Genomic DNA, 22,973 nt, shown 5'->3' on the forward strand with positions numbered 1-22,973 from the left:
AAACCAAGCTGTCTCATTCCAGAGCCAGTGTTCTGCTTAAATAGATAATTTTGGTTTATATGATACTGAGTATAAAAGTTCAGAGATCATTTGCTAAAGATGGTAATATGCAAATGACTCAGCAATTGCATTTATAGGCATGCACCCAACAGAAACATGTACATATTTGCACCAAAAGACATGTCCTGGTTGTTGATAGCAGAACTTTTTATAATAACCCCAAACTGGAAATAATCTAAATGCCCATCAAGAATAGAATTGATAAACAAATTGTGGTGTACTCACACAATAGAAAGCTATATACAAATGGGAATAAAAAATGTCTAACTGTGTGCATCTACAAGAATAAATCTTATAAACAATGTCAGGCAAAATAAACCGGTCACAAAAAAATACATATTGTGTGAGTGCATTTATATAAAACACAAAAACCAGGGAAAATGGAATCTATGCTGGTAGAAGCCAGACCGTTGAATACACTTGGGGGTGGGGTGAGGGTGGAGGAAGACTAGAAAGTTAGCAGGAGGCAGTCTTCTGGGGTGTTGCTCTGTTCTTTCACCTTGATGCTGGTTACATAGATGTTTAGCTTGTGGAAATGAATGGATCTATGACATATGTACTTCTCTTGTATGTATTTTTAAAATATTAAAAATCAGAGATGATTAAATAATATATAATCTACTTGAATGTTGATATAAAAGAACTAAATATAAGAACCTTAGAAAAATTTGCTTCCAAAGAAACATTAAAAATAGTATTAATATTAATTCTAAATGAATATTCTAGAAACAAACTCTGCTACTAAGTTTTAAAGTGAGATGTAATTTATATACTACTAATGATATTTCTGCATTCTTTTTATTTATTTTCATAGTTAAACAAGCACACCAGATGTCATTTGAAGGTTTTAGAAGATACATGGATTCGTCTGAATGTCTACTATTTAATAATAAGTATGAAAGTGTTTATCAAGATATGACTCATCCACTGAGTGATTATTTTATTTCAAGTTCACATAATACGTACTTGATATCTGACCAATTAGTGGGACCAAGTGACCTTTGGGGATATGTAAGGTATTTCGATTTTTAAATCCATTATATTTTAAAGATGTTTGAAAGTTCCTGGTGGTGTCTACCTCAGTAGGTAATAATTCACAGTAAAAGAAGGCTATGCATGTTATAAAAACACATAGGGAAGAGGAATTTTGATTTGTACATATCTTGGATATCCAATCTTTGGGTGGTTGTATAATTTATTCAATATATTATTATCATACACTTCCCTTCTAATCCTGTCTGCCAACCTCCTCTCCCCGCTTATTGGCCCTTGGAAGTTTCCTGAGCAATTTGGATACTTCGTATAGGAAAATATGTGAAGAAGACTTTAAAAATCTTATTTAGCTAATCAGAACATCTGGGGTTTCTAAAATAATATGGTTAAAATTAATTCTCAGATATCTCAGTGCTATAAGGAAAACCAACACATACATTATATAATGTGGCATTTATAGATAATACATATACTTACATGTCAGACAATTTACATAGATTAAAGGCAGTCTACGCTGCACCATTCATTAATTTTGCGTCCTACAATGTATCATACTGTTAATACCAGTTTACTTTCAGCTTCAGTTTAGTCAGTCAGCTGAAGATACAGTGGTGAGCAAGATTTTCAAAGTTGCTACACTCATTTGTTCATGAGAATAGGCAGCTAATAAGCAGATAAACAAATCAATATTTCCAGGGACTGATTCATATGGAGAAGATGAACTAAGGTAATTGTGGGGTGAAGGGTGTTACTTTAATTGAAGGGTCAGGAAAGGCTTCTCAAGAGGATATAGTTGTGGTCTGAGTGACGATAAAGAGGAAGTTTCAGGTCTAGTGGAAGGGCATGCCAAGTAGAAGAAATAATCAGTGCTTGGCATGTTCACATGACAGAAAGACAGCAAGTGTGGGTGGAAACATAAATGGAGAATGAAGGGAGGTGAGCTTGAGGAGGTAGACAGGATGCATTTATGAGGGTCTTAGAGACCATGGAAAGGAGAATGGATTTATTCTAGTTGCATTGGGAAGCCATTGGAGGGAATTTCCTTGGGATAATATCATAATTTGATTTACTTTTTACTGTGGCGGAAAGACTGATGGTGCAAGAGTGGAGGTAGAAGATGCTTTGGGAAGACATTGTAGCAGTCCAGGTGATGACGATCATTTAGATGGTGAATTCATGAGGCAGCAGCTGAGATAGAGGGCTGAATTTGAAATATTTCAAGGAGGCAGAGCCAACAAGGTGATTCACCCAGTGATTTGAAGAGAGGTATGAGGGAAAGAGAGTATCAGGATTTTGGACCTGATAACCTAGTATATGATGACATTATGGACAGAGGTGGTAAAGCCTGAGAGAGGAGGCCATTGTAGGTTGTGAGGCAAAAGCAAAAGTTCTGTGATGGCCGTGTTCAGTTTGAGATATCAATTAGTTATCAAAGGGCTAGGTCAGATAGTCAGTTGAGTGTATGTGTCTGGGATTTAGAAGAAGTATCCAGACTGGAAAAATAGGATTGGAAGCCATTGGTATATAGGTGATATCCAAAGCTATGTGATTGGGTGATATTACTTAGGAAAAATCATAGAAAAGATATCTTATAATCCCATGATAACATCAAACTTAGAAATTAATATTGCTTCTCCAGTTTAAAATCTAAGTAAATACATAAATCCACAAACTCAGAAATATATCTATTTAGAATCCTGTAAAGATTGCCCCATTCATAGCTCTACTTTTATTACAGAAATTTCTATTCATACCTCATTATATTAATTTTTTAAAGAGAGAAACTACACATTTTAAACAGGTTGACTTAGAAATACAGAAAATTACTTTTGAATTCCAAGAAAGTGTTCCACCCATGTGAAAATTTAAAGTTAAGTTTAATTGTATTTCTTCCTTTATTTCCTTACACACCTGTGGAAGATACACTCAAAATGCAAGTCTTTCAAAATTTCTCTACTTATGAGAGGTGATGTAATGCAATGTTTACCTATTAATGTTTAAGTTTCTGGTGCTAATCTTTCCTCCCTTTCTCTCATTTGTTAATTATATGATAGATATAACATTCTTGTGTCTCAGTTTCCTTCTCTTTAAAAGAGGAAAACTAATATTAACTGCATTAAATATTTTAATCCACAAAAAGCCCCTTAAACTTATTTAAGTGGAGAATTTCTTTCCTGAGTGAGAGACAAATTTTCATTATTCGTTCCCACGTCATTATTCATTCATTTCACTCCATGTGAGACAGTGAAAAGTGCCCTCCACACCACCGCTGGGGGAGAGACAACTTTCTTTTACATGCTTCTGAGTAAAAGGGTTGGCATGACACAGTGCAATCCACTCAAAACATTTTTGCTGGGGACCAAACCGTGTAGTTAAAATAAGCAGCTTGGTAAAGGTTGGCTTGATCTAAGGATGTAATTAAACCTATCTAGAGATGTAGCAAGAATCAGTATTATTTAGGTTGTCCTCCATGAAAAATTTTTTTCCCACAAAACTATAGAGGGTTTTGATCTATTAGTAGGGAATGAAATTCATGTAGTGTTTTGTTAAAGGTATAAACCATAATCTAGGAATGACCATTTATTTTGTTTAAATTTTACTAGTGCCCTTGTGAAAGGATGCCGTTGTCTGGAAATTGACTGCTGGGACGGATCACAAAATGAACCTGTTGTATACCATGGCTATACATTGACCAGCAAACTTCTGTTTAAAACTGTTATCCGAGCGGTACACAAATACGCATTCATAGTACGTGCATATCTTTGTTCAATTAGTTATGTAAACATAAGGTAATCTACTTGTTTCAAAATCCTATAATGCTTGACCTTAGTTTAGATCAGTAATATTTCCAACTGTGGGTTATGATCCATTAGTCGGCAGTGAAATCCATGTAGTATATCATTAAAGGTAGATTTGTCAAAGTTAATCTCAGGTAGTAAGGTACATGTGGTTTCATGGAACTTTTAAAAAAATTTTAAAAATTTTGTATAAGCAGGTTCTTATTATCTATTTTATGCATATTAGTGTATATATGTCAATCCAGATCTCCCAGTTCATCCCACCCACCCCCCATACTTTCCCCCCTTGATTTTCATGGAACTTTTTGTTTAATGATATAATATATATTATGTGTGTGTGTGTACACGTGTGTATTGTGTCATAATATAAATTATATTTCTTACCATGAGTTAATGGCCAGAACAGTTTGAGAAATACTGGCCTATGTAATAGTAAATATTTTACCAACATTCAAATATTTTACTTTCAAGACACAAATGTCAAAGATGTATTATCTCAACTTTTGGCATTTTTTCTACTATGATGTCAGCTATTTATACAGAAGTTTACTTTAGATTTCAAAATTATTGTTAAATGTATTAAGTTACAGATTCAAAGATTTAATTCTTTTTAGAGCTTCTTAATTCAGCTTAAAAATCCTCCTCTATAAATTGAGCTGGTTTTAACAGTCATTGAATTCTGAATAATACTTGATTCCATTGACAAGCTTGGCTAATTCAGTACCTTCAGACATTTTAAATTGTTTTTTTAAACTCAGTATATGTGATTTCTTTCTTAACTACCTCAACCATAGTGCAATTGAAGAGATTTAATTAACAAAATCTTACTGAGTACTTAATGTATATCTAATAAATTAAACTTACAAATTCGAAAAGCCTAAAGTACTCCTAAATAAGTCAATGTATTATCTGTAAACATAAGCATAACTTAAAATCACACAGTTAAATCAGTTGCCCCATTATTTATTAGAAATAGAGTATAAAATACTAAATATTCACAAAATAAATATAAAATATTTAGAAATTTATCTTAGTATAAAACCTTGATATATGGCATTAATTCTCTTAAACAACTAATTTCTGATGATTTCTAAATTTATATCTCTATCCAAACTTCTCCCTTGAATTTTACACCAATATAGACAACTTCTGATTTGACATTTCTACTTGCATATTTAATAGGTATAATTAACTTAACATGTTTAGACTTGAGCTCCAGATAATATTCCTCTTTTTCCTAGTCCCACTTTTCCCGTGGTCCTTCCCATCTCAGTTAATGTTAACTTTTATGTGTTCGGCCTAAATCATTGTTGTCAACATTAACAGTCCCTTCTTTTCTCTCTAACCCCTCAATAAGTTCTTCAGCAAATCCTCTTGACTCTACTTTCAAAATATACACTGAATTTCCCCATTCTCACTGTCACTGTACTGGTCAACTACCATCACCTCTCACTTGGATTATTACAATGGCTTCTTATCCAGGGTTCCTGCTTCTCTCCCTCCTCCCCTGTGGTTTCATCTCAATATATCAGCCAGAGTGACTTTTTGGTAAGTCAAGTCATGTCATTCCGCTTTTCAAACCCTTCAATCCCACTCAAAATAGAAGCTAAGGTCCATACCTTGACTCCCAAGGCCCTACATGACCTGTTTTCCATTACCTCTCTGACCTCTCCCTTGTTCTTGTGACCATTCTGGCCTCCTTACCCTTTTTCAGACATATCTCAAAGCGTTTGCACTTGCTATTCCCTTCGTCTGAAATACTCTTCCCAAATATTTGAGTAGCAAACTCTCTCACTTCATTCAGGGTGGGTAACTGAGGGAATAAAAGGAAATAGAGACAATCTTAAAATTAAAATGACTTAAGGATGGACAAACCCCTACAGCTTCTAAGACTCCAAAGAGTAAGCGATGGGAAAAAAAGGCTTTGAGCAACAGACTCAATGAGACTTCTCAGTTGGATAACGTGACACAGTTTTGCAGCAAAGATTAGATCAAAGGTTGAACTTTTTGCTCAATATAGTCACCATTAATTTGGGGAAGAGAGGTCAATGAAATAAAATAGACTTGATAACTGTGGCTTGGAAAGAACTTTGGATATAGTTACTGACACATGTGACTTACTAGAAACAAACATATGAAATTGAAGTTTTTGAGGAAGTTGTATTGCTAAAAACTAAACCAAACGTAAGTCTGACTTGTTAGGTGAACCTTAAAACAACGCTTGGTCAGGAAGTGAGCTGCAAAAGTGGCTTGGCTTTAAGGAAAGCCAACTCCTCAGCACATGCTTTAGATATGAACAAGGAGGATAACGCCAGAGGATCTTCCCAGAGGGTGGAGCCAAAGACCACAGAAGACAAAAAGAAAATGAGTTCTTCCCAGTGAGTGAAGTCAGGGCCTAATCAAGAGATCCATTTGCTAGGCCTTCACTTTGCCTAGTCTCAAAATCACTTATTATATTTGGGAAAATAATTTTACACTATTCTCTTAATATTAGACTGAGTCAATATATATGTACATGGGTATTTACGAGAAGGTCATTTTTTAGGCTGAACCCCAAAGATATTAGGTTCTAATTCCTGGAAATTATAAATGTTACTTTATTTGGAAAAAGGGTCTTTGCAGGTGTGATGAAGTTAAGAATCTTGAGATGAGAGATTATCCTGAATTATCTGGGTGGGCCCTAAATGCCATCATATATATCCTTATTAGTGGGAGGTAGAGGGAGATTTAATACACACAGAAGAGGAGGCAATGTGAAGATGAGGGGCAGAGATTGGAGTGATGTGGCCACAAGCCAAGGAATGCTGGCAACCACCAGCAGCTGGAAAAGGCAAAGAACAGATTTCCCCTAGAGCTGCTGAAATTTTAGCCAGTGAAACTGATTTCATTTTAACCAGTGAAACTGATTTCAAAATCTTGGCCTCCAGAATTATGAAAAGATGAATATCTGTTGTTTCATGTGACCAAGTTTACGACAATTTGTTACAACAGCCATAAGAAATTAATGTACTCATACATTAATAAGGCATAATATTATATGTGATATATGTAACATATGACATATATATCAAAGGTCTGTAATAATGCAGCAGACCTTGCAATTCCTTTTCTTATTATTCTAAATTGGTAAATTTGTGTCCTGATAATTATATGTGGAAACAAAATAAAGAAAATAATTTTGAATAAGATCCCAAAAGGAGTGCTGTTCACTATTTTGTGACAAATTTAAAAGTTACAATGGTGACTAAGGGCAGAAAATATCTTTGTAGAGTCACTTTTACTTACTAGATACTCTTTATTATTAAAAATTGGAAATATCTTTATCTTTGTTTTTAACTATAAAGCAATGAGTTTTGATTATAGAATTTAAAATTGAAAAAGTAGAAAATTAACCTTTTTTTAACTTACCAGGGTTAAAGTTTTTCCTAAAAATATCTAAACATATATATGTAGTTTAAAAAAAATGTAGAATCTCACTCTTTGGCAACTTGTTTTTCTTCATAAGACTAGATCATAGATAACTTTCTGTAGAGTATATATAGCTCTACCTCTTTTGTGACAGAGTTATATCATTCCTTTAAAAGGATATGCCATAATTTATTTAAACAAGTACCCACTGTTGGGTGCTTCAGTTTTTTTTCCTATATTTCTAATGCAAATAGTAATAATTTTCCTTTTTATACAGATTTAATGTTCCCTGTTTTGTCAGACTCAAAACTATTTTCAGTTTAAAGAAAACGTAATAATTTTGCGAAGGTACTGAACATTAGAAATGTTTTAAAATTAAGTGCTTCTATAAATTGCATTAAAGTTTTTGAGGAGTTTTGATTAATAACTGTAGTAATGGTTAATTTTTTAGACATCTGACTACCCAGTGGTGCTCTCTTTAGAAAATCACTGCTCCCCTTCCCAACAAGAAGTGATGGCAGACAATTTGCAGTCTACTTTTGGAGATGCCTTGCTTTCTGATACTCTTGATGATTTTCCAGACAAATTACCTTCACCAGAGGTAACACTTTGTCTGAGAAGCTCAGGTTAAGAAAAAGAGAAAAAAACATGCTACTATTGTATTGGCCTATGAAACTGGGCTAGAGATCAATGACAAATGCTTAGTTTTGATTATTTATCGAGGTGTATCTTTGCAATGTGTTTCCGAGGAAATAGTCCCGTGAGCATGTAGGTGAATACATGTTGATAAAGAGAATATATAGAGATATACCTAAAAATTCACATTTTAATTGTGCGTTATGTCCCATGTGTCCAAAATTTCAAGTCAGTTAATATTAGACCACAGGAATTTGGTATGTTTTACAGGCCAAAGGCTAAGAAAGAGGCAAAGATCTAGGCTGTAAATAGAATTCATGCCCAATACCTCAGCATCTGGGTGGCAGGTTCCCCCTTTTTTAATCTGCTCTTTTCAATGTCCCTGTCTCTACAGACGTCTTACCATCTTCAGTTGAGCATACTCAAGTATTTGGTTTAAAAAAAGCACCCACACCCTACCCTCAGGATTGCAGTTTCTACTCCAGCTATCTTTTTATTTTATTATTTCCTTTCTCAACCCAAATTTTCATTTCCTTGTCTCCTCACAACCTACCTAATCAGGCTTCCTCTTCCATGTGCACCAAGTAAGTATTTCAGTGTGCTCATCACTTTCCTACCAGTAAATTCTTTTTTTTTTAATATTTATTTTCTTTATCTTTTTTTTTTTTTTTGGCTGCATCGGGTCTTAGTTGCAGCACGTGGGATCTTTGTTGAGGCTTGTGGGGTCTTTCACTGGAGCGCATGGGCTTCTGTAGTTGTGGAGTGCAGGCTCCAGGTCACATGGGCTCTGTAGCTGTGGCACTTAGTTGCCCCGCGTCATGTGGGATCTCAGTTTCCCAACCAGGGATTGAACCTATGTCCCCTGCATTGAAAGGCGGATTCTTTACCACTGGACCACCATAGAAGTACCCACTACCAGTAAATTCTAACGGACCTATTTCAGCCTTCCTCTGACTTGTTGCCTTGACAACATTCAACGCTATGGATGCCTCCTTCCTTTCCGTGAAACACTTCCTTCTGTAACACCACATTCTTCAGGCTTTCCTCATTCCTCTCTGGCCACTCTTCAGTTTCGTCTGCTGGTCCATTCTCCTCACCCCAAATTTTATCAGGTGATAAATGAACTTTTTTCTTTTTTGACACCCCTAACCAATAGTTTAATTTTGACATGTCATCATTTTGGTAGATATAGTATATATTTATAATATTTGAATATCCCCCTTTATATTTTTCTTTATTTTATTTAGATGAGTAGAAAATTTAAAGATGAAAGTGTTATGACACTAAGGACAAGAGGTATAGGACTCACGATAGAATTAAGACAGAGAAAAATAAACTGAACAAATGGACAAACTGTGACTCTTTCACCTGATGAGAATGCTCACAGGCTAAACGTGTTCAATTATGACAGAAAAGAAATATTAAACAGCTTGTGCAGAGTGCTGTAAACACATCATCAGAGATTAAATCTAAGAGTCATGGTCTAATTCAGGAAATTATAATAATAATTTCAGTTTTCTAGGAATAGAATTCCTCCTCTTGTTATTTATAAATCTAATTTTTAGTATTCAGGTATATAATTTCCATGAAAGCTTTTGCTTCCACAGTAAAGGAGATGCTTTCCAATGAGTAGATGAGAAATTAGAGATAAAGTCATTTTCTCATACTGCGCTTAGCCCTCAGTATACAAAAGAATTGCCTGGAGACTTGTTAAAGAGACATAATTCTGTCCCACAATTCAAGATTCTGGTTCTCTAATTCTGAAGTAGATTGCAGAAATCTTTTCTTTTAACAAGCACCCCAGGTGATGCTTTTGACACTTGTGGTTGCAGAGTGCACTTTGGTAAACTCTGTATTAGTAACACGAGGGTCATGGTAAAAGAGAGAAGACCCAAGATGATGGAATAATTTGAGTGGGTACCTGAGGATGACAAAGAGAAGGGCAATCAAAGCTCCTCAAAGAAAAGAACTTTAGGGACTTCCCTGGTGGTCCAGTGGTAAGATCCCACATGCCACGGGACAGCTAAGCCCACGTGCTACAACTACTGAGCCTGTGCGCCTCAACTAGAGAGCCTGTGTGCCACAAACTACAGAGCCCACGTTCTCTGGAACCCATGCACCACAACTACAGAGCCCACAGCTAGAGAGAAGCCCGTCCGCCGCAACCATAGGTCCCGCATGCTGCAACAATGATCCCGCGTGTCACAACTAAGACCCAACACAGCCAAAAATAAATAAATACATACATAAAAACATTATAATAAAAAAAGAAAGGAATTTTTCTTCATAGGGTAGATCCCAGTAACATTATATACAATGTACCAGGCACTTACTAAATATGTTTGTTAAATTAATGAATATTTGAAAAGGGCAGAAATAAGTAAGTGAAAGAAAGGAACCAGAAGGCTTTGGATTTAGAATGATGACCCAGATGGTGAATTTTGCCATGCTCCTAGTTTTGATGGGCAGGAAATATTAAGTTGATGATGCTCGTATGCGGTACAGTTGAAATGTGAAGATTTATAAATCTTTAGCTTAAATTTAGTCTTTATTAGATGTCAAATACTATAATAGACATTTTTATATACCTGATCTCATATAATACTTTTAATGTTGGATAAGAGAGTGATGACCTGAAGCATTCACTACCAGAAGTTATAACATTCTAACTTCTGTAACATTGAAAAAATATATATATAATTATATAAATAATAATTTATATAAAATTATATAATTTTAATAATAATCTATAGAAAATTATATATATATAATTTTCATGTATTTCAAATTTGTGCATAGTAATAATTTATGGAATGTAGAAGAAATAGAAAAGAAAAGAAAGCCCCAATCATTACAGGCGTATTTTTTGGTGAATTTTGGTCAATACAATAATATCACTGCTTTCTATTAGGTTTTTAGGAATATGGAAAAAAGATGGAGCTTTTACATATCTTACTGCTGTGGGCAAATTGAAAATATGATGAAAGACTTTTCGATGACAATGACAAGTGCAAATTTACCTGTGCATGTGTAATTGTATCTTTCTTTCAAATTGTTTCTGTAGGCATTAAAATTCAAAATATTAGTTAGAAACAAGAAAATAGGAACTTTAAGGGAAACCCGTGAAAGGAGAGGTTCTGATAAGCATGGTCAGGTAGAGGAATATGAAGAAGAAGAGGAGGCAGAGCAAGAGGAGGAGGAAAATGAGGCCAAAGGACCAGAACCATCGGATGCTTTTCAAGATGATTTGGAAAAGGAGGCAGAGTCAAAAGGGGCAGTCGGAATTCCACTCTTCAAGAAAAAGGTGAGATGAGGCTTTGCGAAAGCCTTACAAGTGATTGAAAAGTTGTCTTATTGTTTTGTTGAGTAGTTTTAAAACATTTTGGAGGAAACATCTTTTTCCTACTTACAATAACTTCAGTCTATTATTTAAAATTTGTTTGGAAAAAACTAGCAGTGGACAAGAAGTTTTAGAAGTCATCTCTTCCTGTATTAGCTGTTTGTGATTATTTTTTTCTCTACAGCTAACAAATATTATGCCTTCTCATGTATTAGACACTGTGCAGTGTACAAAAGATAGTGTATCTGCTCTGAAGGCGATCATACTGTCAGAGACAAGAAAAGCACTATTTATATTATATAGTATTTTAAGTATACAAGTTAGCATGACAAAGGAAGGTATACATGGTTGCAAGGGATACAAAACTAATTCAGCTGGTTTAAATAAAATGTGAATTAATTCAGTTGGTCCACAGAAATGAAAAGTTTAGGGAAAGGGATTCTAATTTCAGGAATGACTTGGTTGAAGTGTATCAAAGTCCACAGAAATTTCTTTCTCCAACTTTGGCCCTACTTTTCCTATATTGGTGCAAGCCTTTGCCAAGCTTCAGTTTTACATGCTTTCAGATTCAAATCCAATGGAAGGCCTATCTATCTCTCAGCTGACCAAGCAGATTCTTTTTGTACATTGGCTATGATCCAAGCTGTGCACATCCTTGAGCCACTTACTGTGGGGAATGCAGAGCTCTGGTTAGCCAGGCCCAGTCCACGTTACCGACACTTAAGCACATGGATTGAGCATGCGCAAGAAGTGTTTTCCAAAAAAAAAAAAAAGAAGAAGAACACTTTGGAAGGGGCTAACAGAAGTGCAAAGGGTATAGATACTGGGCTATAGAAGAGCAATAGAGTACTATACAACAGAAGTTATTCCAAAATGTTAGATCACATTGGAAATATATTTACTCATGACTAAAATTCTTGGATTTGTAGAATTCCTGATACTAAACTAAGACCTTTGGGATAAAGGAAATAGAAATAATTGCCATCCTCAATACTTATTACATTAATTGGGATTTTAGGTTTAGGTTGTCTCATAATTGACATTAAATGTTGTCATAATAGAACATATTCACATTGACCTAATCCAAATAGTTTTTGAGGATATAATCTTATGAAAAGACTAAAATCATTGATTTGAAAGCATATTTTCTTTATTGAAAAAATAATTTTTCAAATGATTAGTGCAAATATGTGAAATTATTGCCTTTTTTTTTCACCGCAAAGTTAAAAATAGCTACGGCCCTATCTGATCTTGTTATTTATACTAAAATTGAGAAGTTCAGAAGTTTTCACCATTCAAGACTGTATCAACAATTTAATGAAAGTAACTCTATTGGGGAGTCACAAGCCCGAAAACTTTCAAAGTTGAGACGTAAGTTCTTATGATTCAAATAGATGAAGTGTTTAAACAAGTTATATTCACTTTTAAGGTGTCAAAATTGATTAATGATGTTTACAAAAACTATATTCTAGTACAATTTCAACATATTTAACATATTTTAAAAAGGGTTATATGCCTCAGGTCGCATTAAGTTTTATTTCACAGAACTCAACCATTATTTTAAGTCATGAAATTTTGATTGAGAATGTCCAGTATGGACACTTTGTTGGGAGGGGCTGTGGTGAGCAGTTTACATGGGAGAGCAGTGGCTACAAGGCTACAGAGGTAGGCAAAGCCAAATTACAAGGAACTTGGACTTTGTCCTACAATCCAAAGTGAGTAGGAAAAGATTGAAATCTCAGGAGTCACATGATCCCCTGTGTGTTTCTGAAAGATGCCTCTGTTAGTGCGTAAGGGTGACACCGTCTGCAGGGAGGAGATGATAAAGGCTTATGGCGGGGAGACTGGAGCCAGGGTGAACTTTGTGGACTCGGTGGGCACTAAGCGGTAGAGTTAAATAGACTGGGAGGCTGTATCTCTAAGGTGAAGAAGAAGGAAAAAATGGTACCCAGGGGCTTCCCTGGTGGCGCGGTGGTTGAGAGTCCGCCCGCCGATGCAGGGGACATGGGTTCGTGCCCCGGTCCGGGAAGATCCCACAGGCCGCGGAGCGACTAGGCCCGTGAGCCATGGCCGCTGAGCCTGCGCGTCCGGAGCCTGTGCTTCACAACGGGAGAGGCCACAACAGTGAGAGGCCCGCATACCGCAAAAAAAAAAAAAAAAATGGTACCCAGGCCAGACTGCCAGATGGCTGTGTATTTGCAGAGGGACCATGTGTCTCTGCATCTTCTTTTCACTGTCTCCTGACTCTACATCTGAGGTGGGTTTATTCTGCTTGATAGAGCCCGAGACACAACAGGGAAAGAGAATGGGAAGAAGACGCTACCTTCTTCTCAGACTTATATGGCAGGAAATATCATCAACTTAAAAAGGGATGGTCTGTCAGGAGGGGAAATTTTTTCCATCTATCCTTCTTGAGTTCTTGTGGCTGGACTACTAATAAAACTGACGCAAGTCATATTGACAGGAGAAAAAGAAACAAAATTTAATTCATATAAATGGGACCTAAGAAGTGACCAAAGTCAGCAGGTTTTATACTTTTTAGACAAAGAAACAATAAATTTGTGAGGAATTGACAGGACAAAGAAACTTAGGTTTTGGGTGACCAATTAGTGAAGAATTCAAACAGCGTTTGGGCTTGGGGTAGTAAATTAAAGAAGTCACAAAGTTTGTTTTCACAGTCTTCTCAGCCCTGAATTCCCTGTCTTTGGTGGGAAGGGTGTCCTATGTTCAGACGCAGGGAGTGCATCTTTCACATGAGACATTTATTTCCTGCTTTGAAGGAGACAGAAAGGAGGGATAGAGCGTCCCTCTTGCATTGGCCATTTCTTAAGTCACTTTAATTCAAAATAATCAATATGCCACTGAAGCACATTTTAGGGGCAGCCTACCCTGTGCCTCAACAATTAGCTTAATAATCAGAATCAGGTGACTCTCCATATCCTTTTTAAAATTGCAATCTACTGTCTTATGTAGAAGTGCTATGGCAGAGAAATCAGCACCTGCGACTGACTTGAGAAAAGCTGTTGGCTATTAGGAAATGCAGATTCTGGTATATTTGTTGGTTAACCTCATTTGGCTGGCCGTTGGTACCCTAGGGTTTTTTTTTTTTTTTGGCCTCTCACTGTTGTGGCCTCTCCCGTTGCAGAGCACAGGCTCGGGATGCGCAGGCCCAGCGGCCATGGCTCACGGGCCCAGCCGCTCTGCGGCATGTGGGATCCTCCCGGACCGGGGCACGAACCTGCGTCCCCTGCATCGGCAGGCGGACGGACTCTCAACCACTGCGCCACCAGGGAAGCCCAACCCTAGGGTTTTGAGGCATGCTTTAGCTTATCTCCTCAAACTGCCTATTAGAAAGATCCTATATAGGGCTTTTTTTTTTTTTTAAATTGAGGCTTGTGACCAAAAGTCAATTCAGTAGATCTAAATGACAGTTAAAAGAATAGAATAGAGCAGAATGGAATGGAATAGAACAAAATGGAATGGAATAGAACAAAATAATAGGATGGAGAAGACGTAGGCAGGAAGAATAAGTTTTGTTTTGTGAAACAATTTTGTGTGTGTGTGTGGTGTTGGGTTGTGATATAAAGCATATTTTTTACTGTGAACTATTGTCAACAGAGTTTGAATATGAATGACCTACTTTACTAGCCTCCATTCTTTCAAACTATCGGATGGTTTTTGTTGTTCATGGGGACAGGACATGTGGGCACAGCAAAAGTCGTTATAATTCTCTCACTCTCATCATATTAAACACTTGCTCAAAATCTGAAAAGGGACTGGGTAGTTCAGAGCAGAGTCATAAAATATAGCATCAGCATTTCTTTGGAAAGAGTATAGAATATTTTTCTTGTGCCAAAAGTTAATAGTAAATAATTAATGATTGGGCAAAGATGTTCTGCAAGGATGTCTATCATTAAAAACAATAAGCATCATTAAGTTTATAATAGGGAAAAATCAGAAACAGAAATTTTCATATGTGTGAATGCTTTTCAGTTATTTAAAAATAATGTCGGTGAATATTATTGAAATGGAATGATTTTCGTGTTATCTTAGTAAGTTAAAAACTGGAAGTTTATAAAAGGGAATAAACAATAAGATTCAATTAAAAATAAGTATATACATATGACAAAAGAATGGAAATATATATATACCAAGAGGTTATCAGGGTTATTATTTGAGTGGTGAGATTATATGTTATTTTCTTATTTAATTTTCACATTTCTCATTCTATGTGAAAAAATAGCATGTTTAATTTCTAAATCTCAGAAGTAACAAAATCATGTTAAGGGTCCATAGTGATCATTCATGTTTATCGCTCTGTAGATGAAAAAAATTAAGACCCAGAAGAGTACGTATTTTATCAACAGATAGACATCTAGTTTAGGACTGGATAAGGGATCATGACACTTGGACACACAAAGTGCATTTGTACACGAGTAGCTTCAAAGTGAACTTTTCCTCAAGGAGAGGATAACTTCTAAAATTGAGTGTTAATTAAATTAATTGTAATTACTATTAACTTCAGTAACTGGAATTTTTTACCTGACAATGCTTCCTGAGGAACAGTTTTTAGGATGAGAGTGGCAATGATTCTGTTCTAGCCTGAAGAGCAAATAGAGTGGACATAGGCAATAACCATTTCTTCCATGACTGGTCACCATATTAGCAGAAATAGTTGTGGGAAAAGGATCTGCTTAGTGAAAGAATAAAAACCTTGGAGAAACATAAAATCTATGTTCAAAAATTTGAGGGGTGTCCAATGGTATATGGTGTAAATTAGTTTTGAATCTTAAGTGATTTAAATAGAATTACTAGAAATGTGTAAAAAATATAAGTAGAAACATAAAGAATATGTATAGAAACTGAAACAGACTCTGTGTGTGTGTGTGCTTCAAGTACAGACATTGTCTTCCTTTCCTTGTAAGGAAAACATTTGAAATAATCAGAAGTATTGGGAGATAGCAAGTTCTCTCTCTCTTTTTTTTTTTGAAGAACAAATACGTTTTATTTTTTAATAACTTTATTTATTTATTTATTTTTGGCTGTGTTGGGACTTTATTGCTGCACGCTGGCTTTCTCTAGTTGCAGTGAGCATGGGCTACTTTTCTTTGTGGTGTGCGGGCTTCTCATTGCGGTGGCTTTTCTTGCTGAGGAGCATGGGCTCTAGGAGTGTGGGCTTCAGTAGTTGTGGCACACGGGCTTAGGTGCTCCACGGCATGTGTGATCTTCCTGGACCAAGTCTCGAACCAGTGTCCCCTGCATTGGCAGGTGGGTTCTTAACCACTGTGCCACCAGGGAAGTCCTGCAAGTTCTCTTTCAATGGAGGGATGCAAACAGAAATTGAATGAATTTTGGGGAAAGATACTATGGTGGTTAGAAGGTCAGCTGGAAGCTGAGTTGAGTAACTTTAAGGTCCCTTTCAGCCCTGAGGATCTGTTAAATATTCAACTTGATTAACTTGGATGACATCACATAGTTTTATATGACTTCCGTGCAATTCTTTCCTAATGTGAAAACCAAAGTGAAAAAAACCAAAATGGGTAAAGATACTTTTGTTTTCAAAAATGGATGCATTTTATTTTGGAATTTTATATACTCTATGTCAAAGTGAAATTAATTTGGATGTGAACAAAAAGAAATATATTATCCAATTGTTTCTTTCTTTGAGTGAATAATTACATAAAATTGTTTAATAAAAATTATTATTAACTTTTCAATAACAGTGAATTACTCTGCCAAACAAAGGCATGAATTTATTTTGATTTTCATGAATTGCAAATATTTCTGCCAGGACAATAGACATCAACATGATTGAAACTGTTGTAGAATTAAATAAATATATAGACATAGTAGTTTATTTGAAATCTTTGAAATGTTTTAATAAATTTCTTTTTTTTAGCCAATGAATTTATTCTTCACACCACGAAGTTCATTACCAGAATATATCCCAAAGCAACAAGAGCAGACTCTTCTAATTTTAATCCTCAAGAATTTTGGAATGTAGGTTGTCAAATGGGTATGTTACATAGGATATTGAGTTTTTTGCAAAAATAAGATAAAATAAATTCATTTTGTGAATTAATAAAAGATTCATGAAAAGAGCTTCCTTTGAAGAATTTTCGAGCCTGGGTGTTTTGGAGTCAAGCAATGATGAATCAATGGCTTCAAGAGTTGAAGTTAATCCTAAATAGGTTGAAAAGGGTAAATCTAGGTGAGGGTAGAAGCATGGAGGTTAAATTCATGAGGAGTTTGCATGGGAATTGTAGGAATGGGAAAAAGAAACCAAAAAAGAGATGTAAGAGAACAGTGAAGATAGAGTCCTTTGCTTGAAAGATTTGCTAAGGGCCTCTTCAAATCGAGTGGCCTCTGCTTTTTGTACTTTAATCACTTCTGCATTCATAGTATTGAAAAGTAAGACTGCATAGCTTTGTTATTTGTCCTTGACTGACTCTCCTTATTCCAAATTGATCAACTGGTGTACCAGTGGGACTAACCAGTCAGAAAGTGCCAGGTGTTAACCCTTCTGCTGCTCGATTGTGACAAGGCTCATAGGTTTTCAGAGAGGGAGGGGGCGGGATCAGGATGCTGGGGAGGGCAGTGGAGGGTAGATGGTGGTACTGCATATAGTGGCTGTTTACCAGCCTATACGGAGTTGTTTCTGTATTTTAACGACAATTACTGCTCTGCCTGTTCCTCGCTTTCTCCTCAAGTGATTACAGTACCTCTTTAGACCTGAAAGTTTATGATACAGTTGGTGTCTTCCCTTCCAGCATTTAATGACTGATTTTCTTTACTCTCATATTTCCTGAATGTTTTCTGACATGTACATTGCTATTCTATAATCTCTGCTGTATGCCATTTTGATTTTTTAACTCAAAGCTGTAAAATAATTTGCAGATTAAATTTTGAAACTCACCTTCATATGTTAACAAAGACATGGCAAAAGGAAAGGTTTAAAAATCATGACTTATTTGGCAAATGCTTGCTCTTAAAATGTTCAAAGATATATAATCCATGATTAGGTTTCAGTAAACTGTTTAGTTGCGTTTCTTTAGATATACCCTCTGTTTCCTGACAATGTCAAAATACTCTTTTTCCCTCACAGTGGCCTTAAATTTCCAGACCCCTGGTCTGCCTATGGATCTTCAAAATGGGAAATTTTTGGATAATGGTGGTTCTGGATATATTTTGAAACCACACTTCCTAAGAGATAGTAAAACAAAGTTTAATCCAAATAAAGCACTAATGGACAGTAATCCAGTCATACTTATGATAAGGGTAAGATTCATTACTTTTTCTTTTACCTGTATTGGTTATGATATAAGCTAGATAGTATGCATTAATATTTTTAGTTCTATTGATTTTCTTTAATGCCTTTTAAATTTCTGTTAATCTTTTCAGGTAATGTAGGTGGGTGGTATTTCAGCATCCTTCCATATCTGAAAAATGTCTTTCTGTTGCCTTTTTGCATGAATGAAAAAATTGCATAGTTCTAATTTAGAGGAACTAGTCTAGTTGTTCTAGTTGTTGTTCTAGTGAGAAGATGGGGTGTTTCAGCCACTTTTTCAGATCCCTTCCTAATCCACACAAATCTCATTGATGTGCTTCTGTGGATTTCTTCTTTCCTTTTTAATCTATATGCAAGCGATTCTTTCTCACTTTCATTTGTGGGTGAGAAAGAATTTCTTAATCCTTATCTCAAACTAAACATCCTCTTTGTATTCTTTTATGCACATTCACATTATACACATTCACTGTTTCAACCCCAAACAATGCTCAAATCTGACCTCATTTTTGGACTATAAAGGCTTATTTTTAATAGCCTACTTAGCCTCCTTACCAATATTCTGTCAAACTTAAAATATTAAAGCCTGAACATCCCTTCCTCGTCAAATCTACTTCTAGTTTATTTAAGTCTCAGTGAACTGAGTCAAATTCCTTGACTCAATTAATTCAGGCAAGAAAAGTGGAGCTATTCTTGTCTTCCACATCTCCTTCACTTCCCATGTCCAATCCATTTCTAAGTTCTGTAGATCTCACTTTAAATGTCTTCCTTATCCATCCCCTTGATCTGATGTCATTTGTTACTGTCTTTTTTTTTTTAGGAATCTGTTACCTGTCATCACCTCCATTCCTTTGGCTTCCTAAGGGGTTTTCAGGGAGCCTTGTCTCAGTTGTCCTGGTCCATCTTCCACAAGTCAACCAGAGAGATTTTGCTGCAGTGCTAATCTTATCATGCCTACTTAATATTTATTTGTGTCTCCTGATCGTTTTCTTAGTCTGGCTTTGCCCTACTCCTCTAGCCTCATCTCTCACTTCTTCCAGCCTTTCAACCCATTCCGAAACTGTATGGAAGCCTTCTTTTTTGTCCATAATGACTCTTCTATGTATTGCATATGCTATTTCCTTTGATTGGACTACTCTTCCATCCTTCATCTGCCTATTGCATTCTGAATCATTTTTCAATACTTTAAGTGTCACTTCTTTTTGGAAGCTTTTTCCTGTGCTTCTTTTGAAGTTTTCTTCTGTTTTTCCATAACACCCTATACATGCATACATTATGGCACTTACCACACTGTAAATTATAATTATCTACTTGTTATACTTGTCTTTCTCCCCCCACTTGTCTGAGGGTCCTTTAAGGATAAGGACTGTGTTTTGTTCCCTTATCCACAGTAACTGACACAAAGTATATGCTCAATACATGTAGGTTAATTGAATGAATGATTTCTTTTTCAAGTTGAGAATACTAAAGAGAATATATGTGCTCTTTTATTGAGAAAGTGAAGATGGAGGATAGCTGGTATGCATAGATGTTTACAAATGCCGCCTGTTTGTATTCTGAGAGGTCTCATGTAGGGGTGTAAGTGACATGGTGTGAAGGAGGCAGGGTTGATGGTTTTCCTGGGAAAACCTATTTTATTTTGAAATTAAGCAGTGGTGCAGTTTGACATTCTGCTAAATTCTTGAATTCCCTTATTTTTGTGCAGCTCATCAGTGGGATCCAGTTGCCTCCCAGTTGTCATTCATCATCTAACAAAGCTGACACATTAGTGATTATAGAAATTTTGGGAGTTCCAAATGATCAAATGAAACAGCAGAGTCGTGTGATTAAAAAAAATGGTGAGCTCCTAATATATTTTATCGAACATTTATTAGACTTCTTGTTGAAAAACTTAAAAATTATATATTGATAGAGTTTTGATACATATTTATTATTCATAAGGAAAAGGTTTTGCATTATGTTCAAGATGACCAAAGTGTTATATGCAGCAAAAACAATTTGACAATGACTTAATGTTGGCTAGATGTATTTTCAGATTACAGATACAAAAATGTATCTGACCTGAAAAATTAGTGGTTTTTCCATTTTTACTTCCTTTTTATGTTTCCTTGTATGACTGAATTAAGAGTGACATTTTGATAGCTGCAGATCTACTTAGCTTCTAGCCTCTGTGTAAAATAAAGAACTTATGATTTCTCTGATACCGCATGTTACATAGTTTTACTTCACTACTTGAATTATTTTAGATCAGAGGTCTGTGGCTTCTGACTCAGGCTAAGGATGCCATAGAAACTTACTCGTACAGTATTTGGATAAAAAATTCAGTCATTTTTGCCAGAAGAGAAATGTAGGAATGGAAGAAATGACTTTGGTAAGATTTTCAGTGTTCCAGCATCCCATGATAGTTTAGGTAATACAGTACTGACATTGTTATTTCTTCTCTGAAGTTGAAATCATGAAGGAAATTAAAAAAGTATAGATTCTTGGGGTTGACTCTTAGAATCACCTGGGAAGAGAGCTTGCAACTGATCCTTTGAGTCTAGAATCTTCTATGAGTGGATATTCCCAAAATATAGTGGACTTCATTTCAGAGTCTGGAAATATGCTCCAGGCTAAATGGCACAGAGAGAGAAGCAGGTGCAGTCTTAGTAGACTTCTTCTTCTTTGGTGATAATACCCCCCCCACAAATGTCCAATGTTCAACTCCTCCCAAATCCAGAATATTCCTCCAGCACGGCCCCTAGTGCAAAAGGCATGATAAAAGGTTTGGGAAGTTTTGCTACCTCATCCTGTGTTATCAGTGGGAAGGGATATTAGTGATGACTTCCTGCCTTATTTGGCACCCCTTAGAGTTGAAATGGCAGTGTCAAGAAATGGTAACTGCTATCAGGAAGCTTCTAGTAACCTATCCCTTGTTTTCTCCATCCCCTTACTTGAATCTTCATGACAAAATGCACAGAACATTTATTTATTCAGTGCACCCCTTATATAATACTATGATTCTAGCTCCCGTTAGAAATTTGACTGCATCCCTGGGTTTTATGAGAATATCCCTACAGAAATTCAGTTTGGTTCATCAGACATTACTGGGCCCATTATATTAAAAGCCTGGTTCTAAGTATCAAAAAAACTTCAAATCTCTGTTTATTAACTGCATTCTTATGTATGTCCCAACTAATTCTATTGTAGATAGTTTACAGTTCAGTGTGGAATTAAATATAAGTAAAACTGTTATGAAAAAGTCATTAGTGCTTTAAAGAAAGTGCAGAGAATTGTATGGAAGGGACAAATTTTGAGATGGTTCTTGGCAAATGAGTAGAATTTTTATAGAGATTGAGGATAAGGGAACTTTTTTTCTTTTTCTTTTCTTTCTTTTTTTTTTTTTTTTTTGGCCATGCTGAGAGGCTTGCATGATCTTAGTTCCCTGATCAGGGATTGAACCTGGGCCATGGCAGTGAAAGAGCCAAATCCTAATCATTGGGTGGCCAGGGAATTCCCAAGGATAAGGAAATTTAAGGCAAAAGTAATAATATGAGTGCTAAAACATGGAGAAAACAAAATTCAAACATGTTAGGGAAGAGTAAAGAAGTTCAAATGCAATGTACTTAAGAAAGATTAGTGTGAGATAAAATGAGAAATTTACATTGGGTATGGTCATGGAAAATAGTGAAAGCCATGATAAGGTAGTAGAAACGTTCTTTTCTGAATAAAATTAAAACTTTTAAACAGGGATACAAAACACTAAGAGAGTTGAGCGTTCCAGAGATCATTTCTGCAGAGTAGAGAGGACGAAGTGTATGAGAGAGAGATGAGAAATACAGAATAGAGTTAGATGTGATCTCATGGTTAGAGCATGTAGAAGTTAGGTCCTAAACAAGGGCTGTGGCATCAGAAAAGGAATGGAGGATGCATGTGAGGAAGACTAACAAGACTAAGGGTGTAGATAACTGGACAGGAGGGACTCTGAGATCACTTAGCTACTAGGGTAATCGTAGGGTAATGAAAGACATGAGAGTCTGGGAGGAAAACGATCACATTTGGGTAAGGTGGGGAAGTGATTTTTAACTCTATTTGTAACTAAGCAAATTTGGTATTCTGGTTTATTTTTTATTTATTTTATTTTGACACTAAAAGGACTTTCATATATGTCTATATATGATTGTGTGTGTGTGTGTGTATGAAAGAGTGAAAGAGAGTATGGTGAAGGAGGGTTGGAGGAGGAAGAATAAATTAGTACAAGAATTTCGTGCAGACATTTTTCAGTGTCTATAAAGAACTGACTCTTAAACCTGCCCCTATACTCCGTTGAATTATTTCTTTTCTTAGGGCAAGGTAGGATGGTTATTATTTCAGTGTGAGTCAATTTGTTTAATATTTTTACAGGCATAGACTGCATTCTGGATTGCTTCCTAGTAAATGTGCACTTGTGACTACAGATGCACCATAGAAAACA

General features: G+C 35.8%; 1 protein-coding gene across 1 annotated transcript in view; it reads left to right on the forward strand.

The window, feature by feature from the left end:
• Positions 1–22,973, forward strand: part of PLCZ1 (phospholipase C zeta 1) — a 41,112-nt gene that overhangs the window by 14,768 nt on the left and 3,371 nt on the right. The window contains exons 4-11 of the mRNA XM_027129483.1: positions 875–1,076; positions 3,657–3,801; positions 7,711–7,860; positions 10,960–11,199; positions 12,459–12,606; positions 17,135–17,251; positions 18,341–18,513; positions 20,226–20,358. Coding sequence (XP_026985284.1) covers positions 875–1,076; positions 3,657–3,801; positions 7,711–7,860; positions 10,960–11,199; positions 12,459–12,606; positions 17,135–17,251; positions 18,341–18,513; positions 20,226–20,358 — 1,308 coding nt within the window. The remainder of the gene's footprint in view (positions 1–874; positions 1,077–3,656; positions 3,802–7,710; positions 7,861–10,959; positions 11,200–12,458; positions 12,607–17,134; positions 17,252–18,340; positions 18,514–20,225; positions 20,359–22,973) is intronic.

Source organism: Aethalodelphis obliquidens, unplaced genomic scaffold, assembly GCF_003676395.1.
Source record: "Aethalodelphis obliquidens isolate GAN/ISIS:26980383/991018 unplaced genomic scaffold, ASM367639v1 scaffold36, whole genome shotgun sequence".
NCBI lineage: Eukaryota > Metazoa > Chordata > Mammalia > Artiodactyla > Delphinidae > Aethalodelphis > Aethalodelphis obliquidens.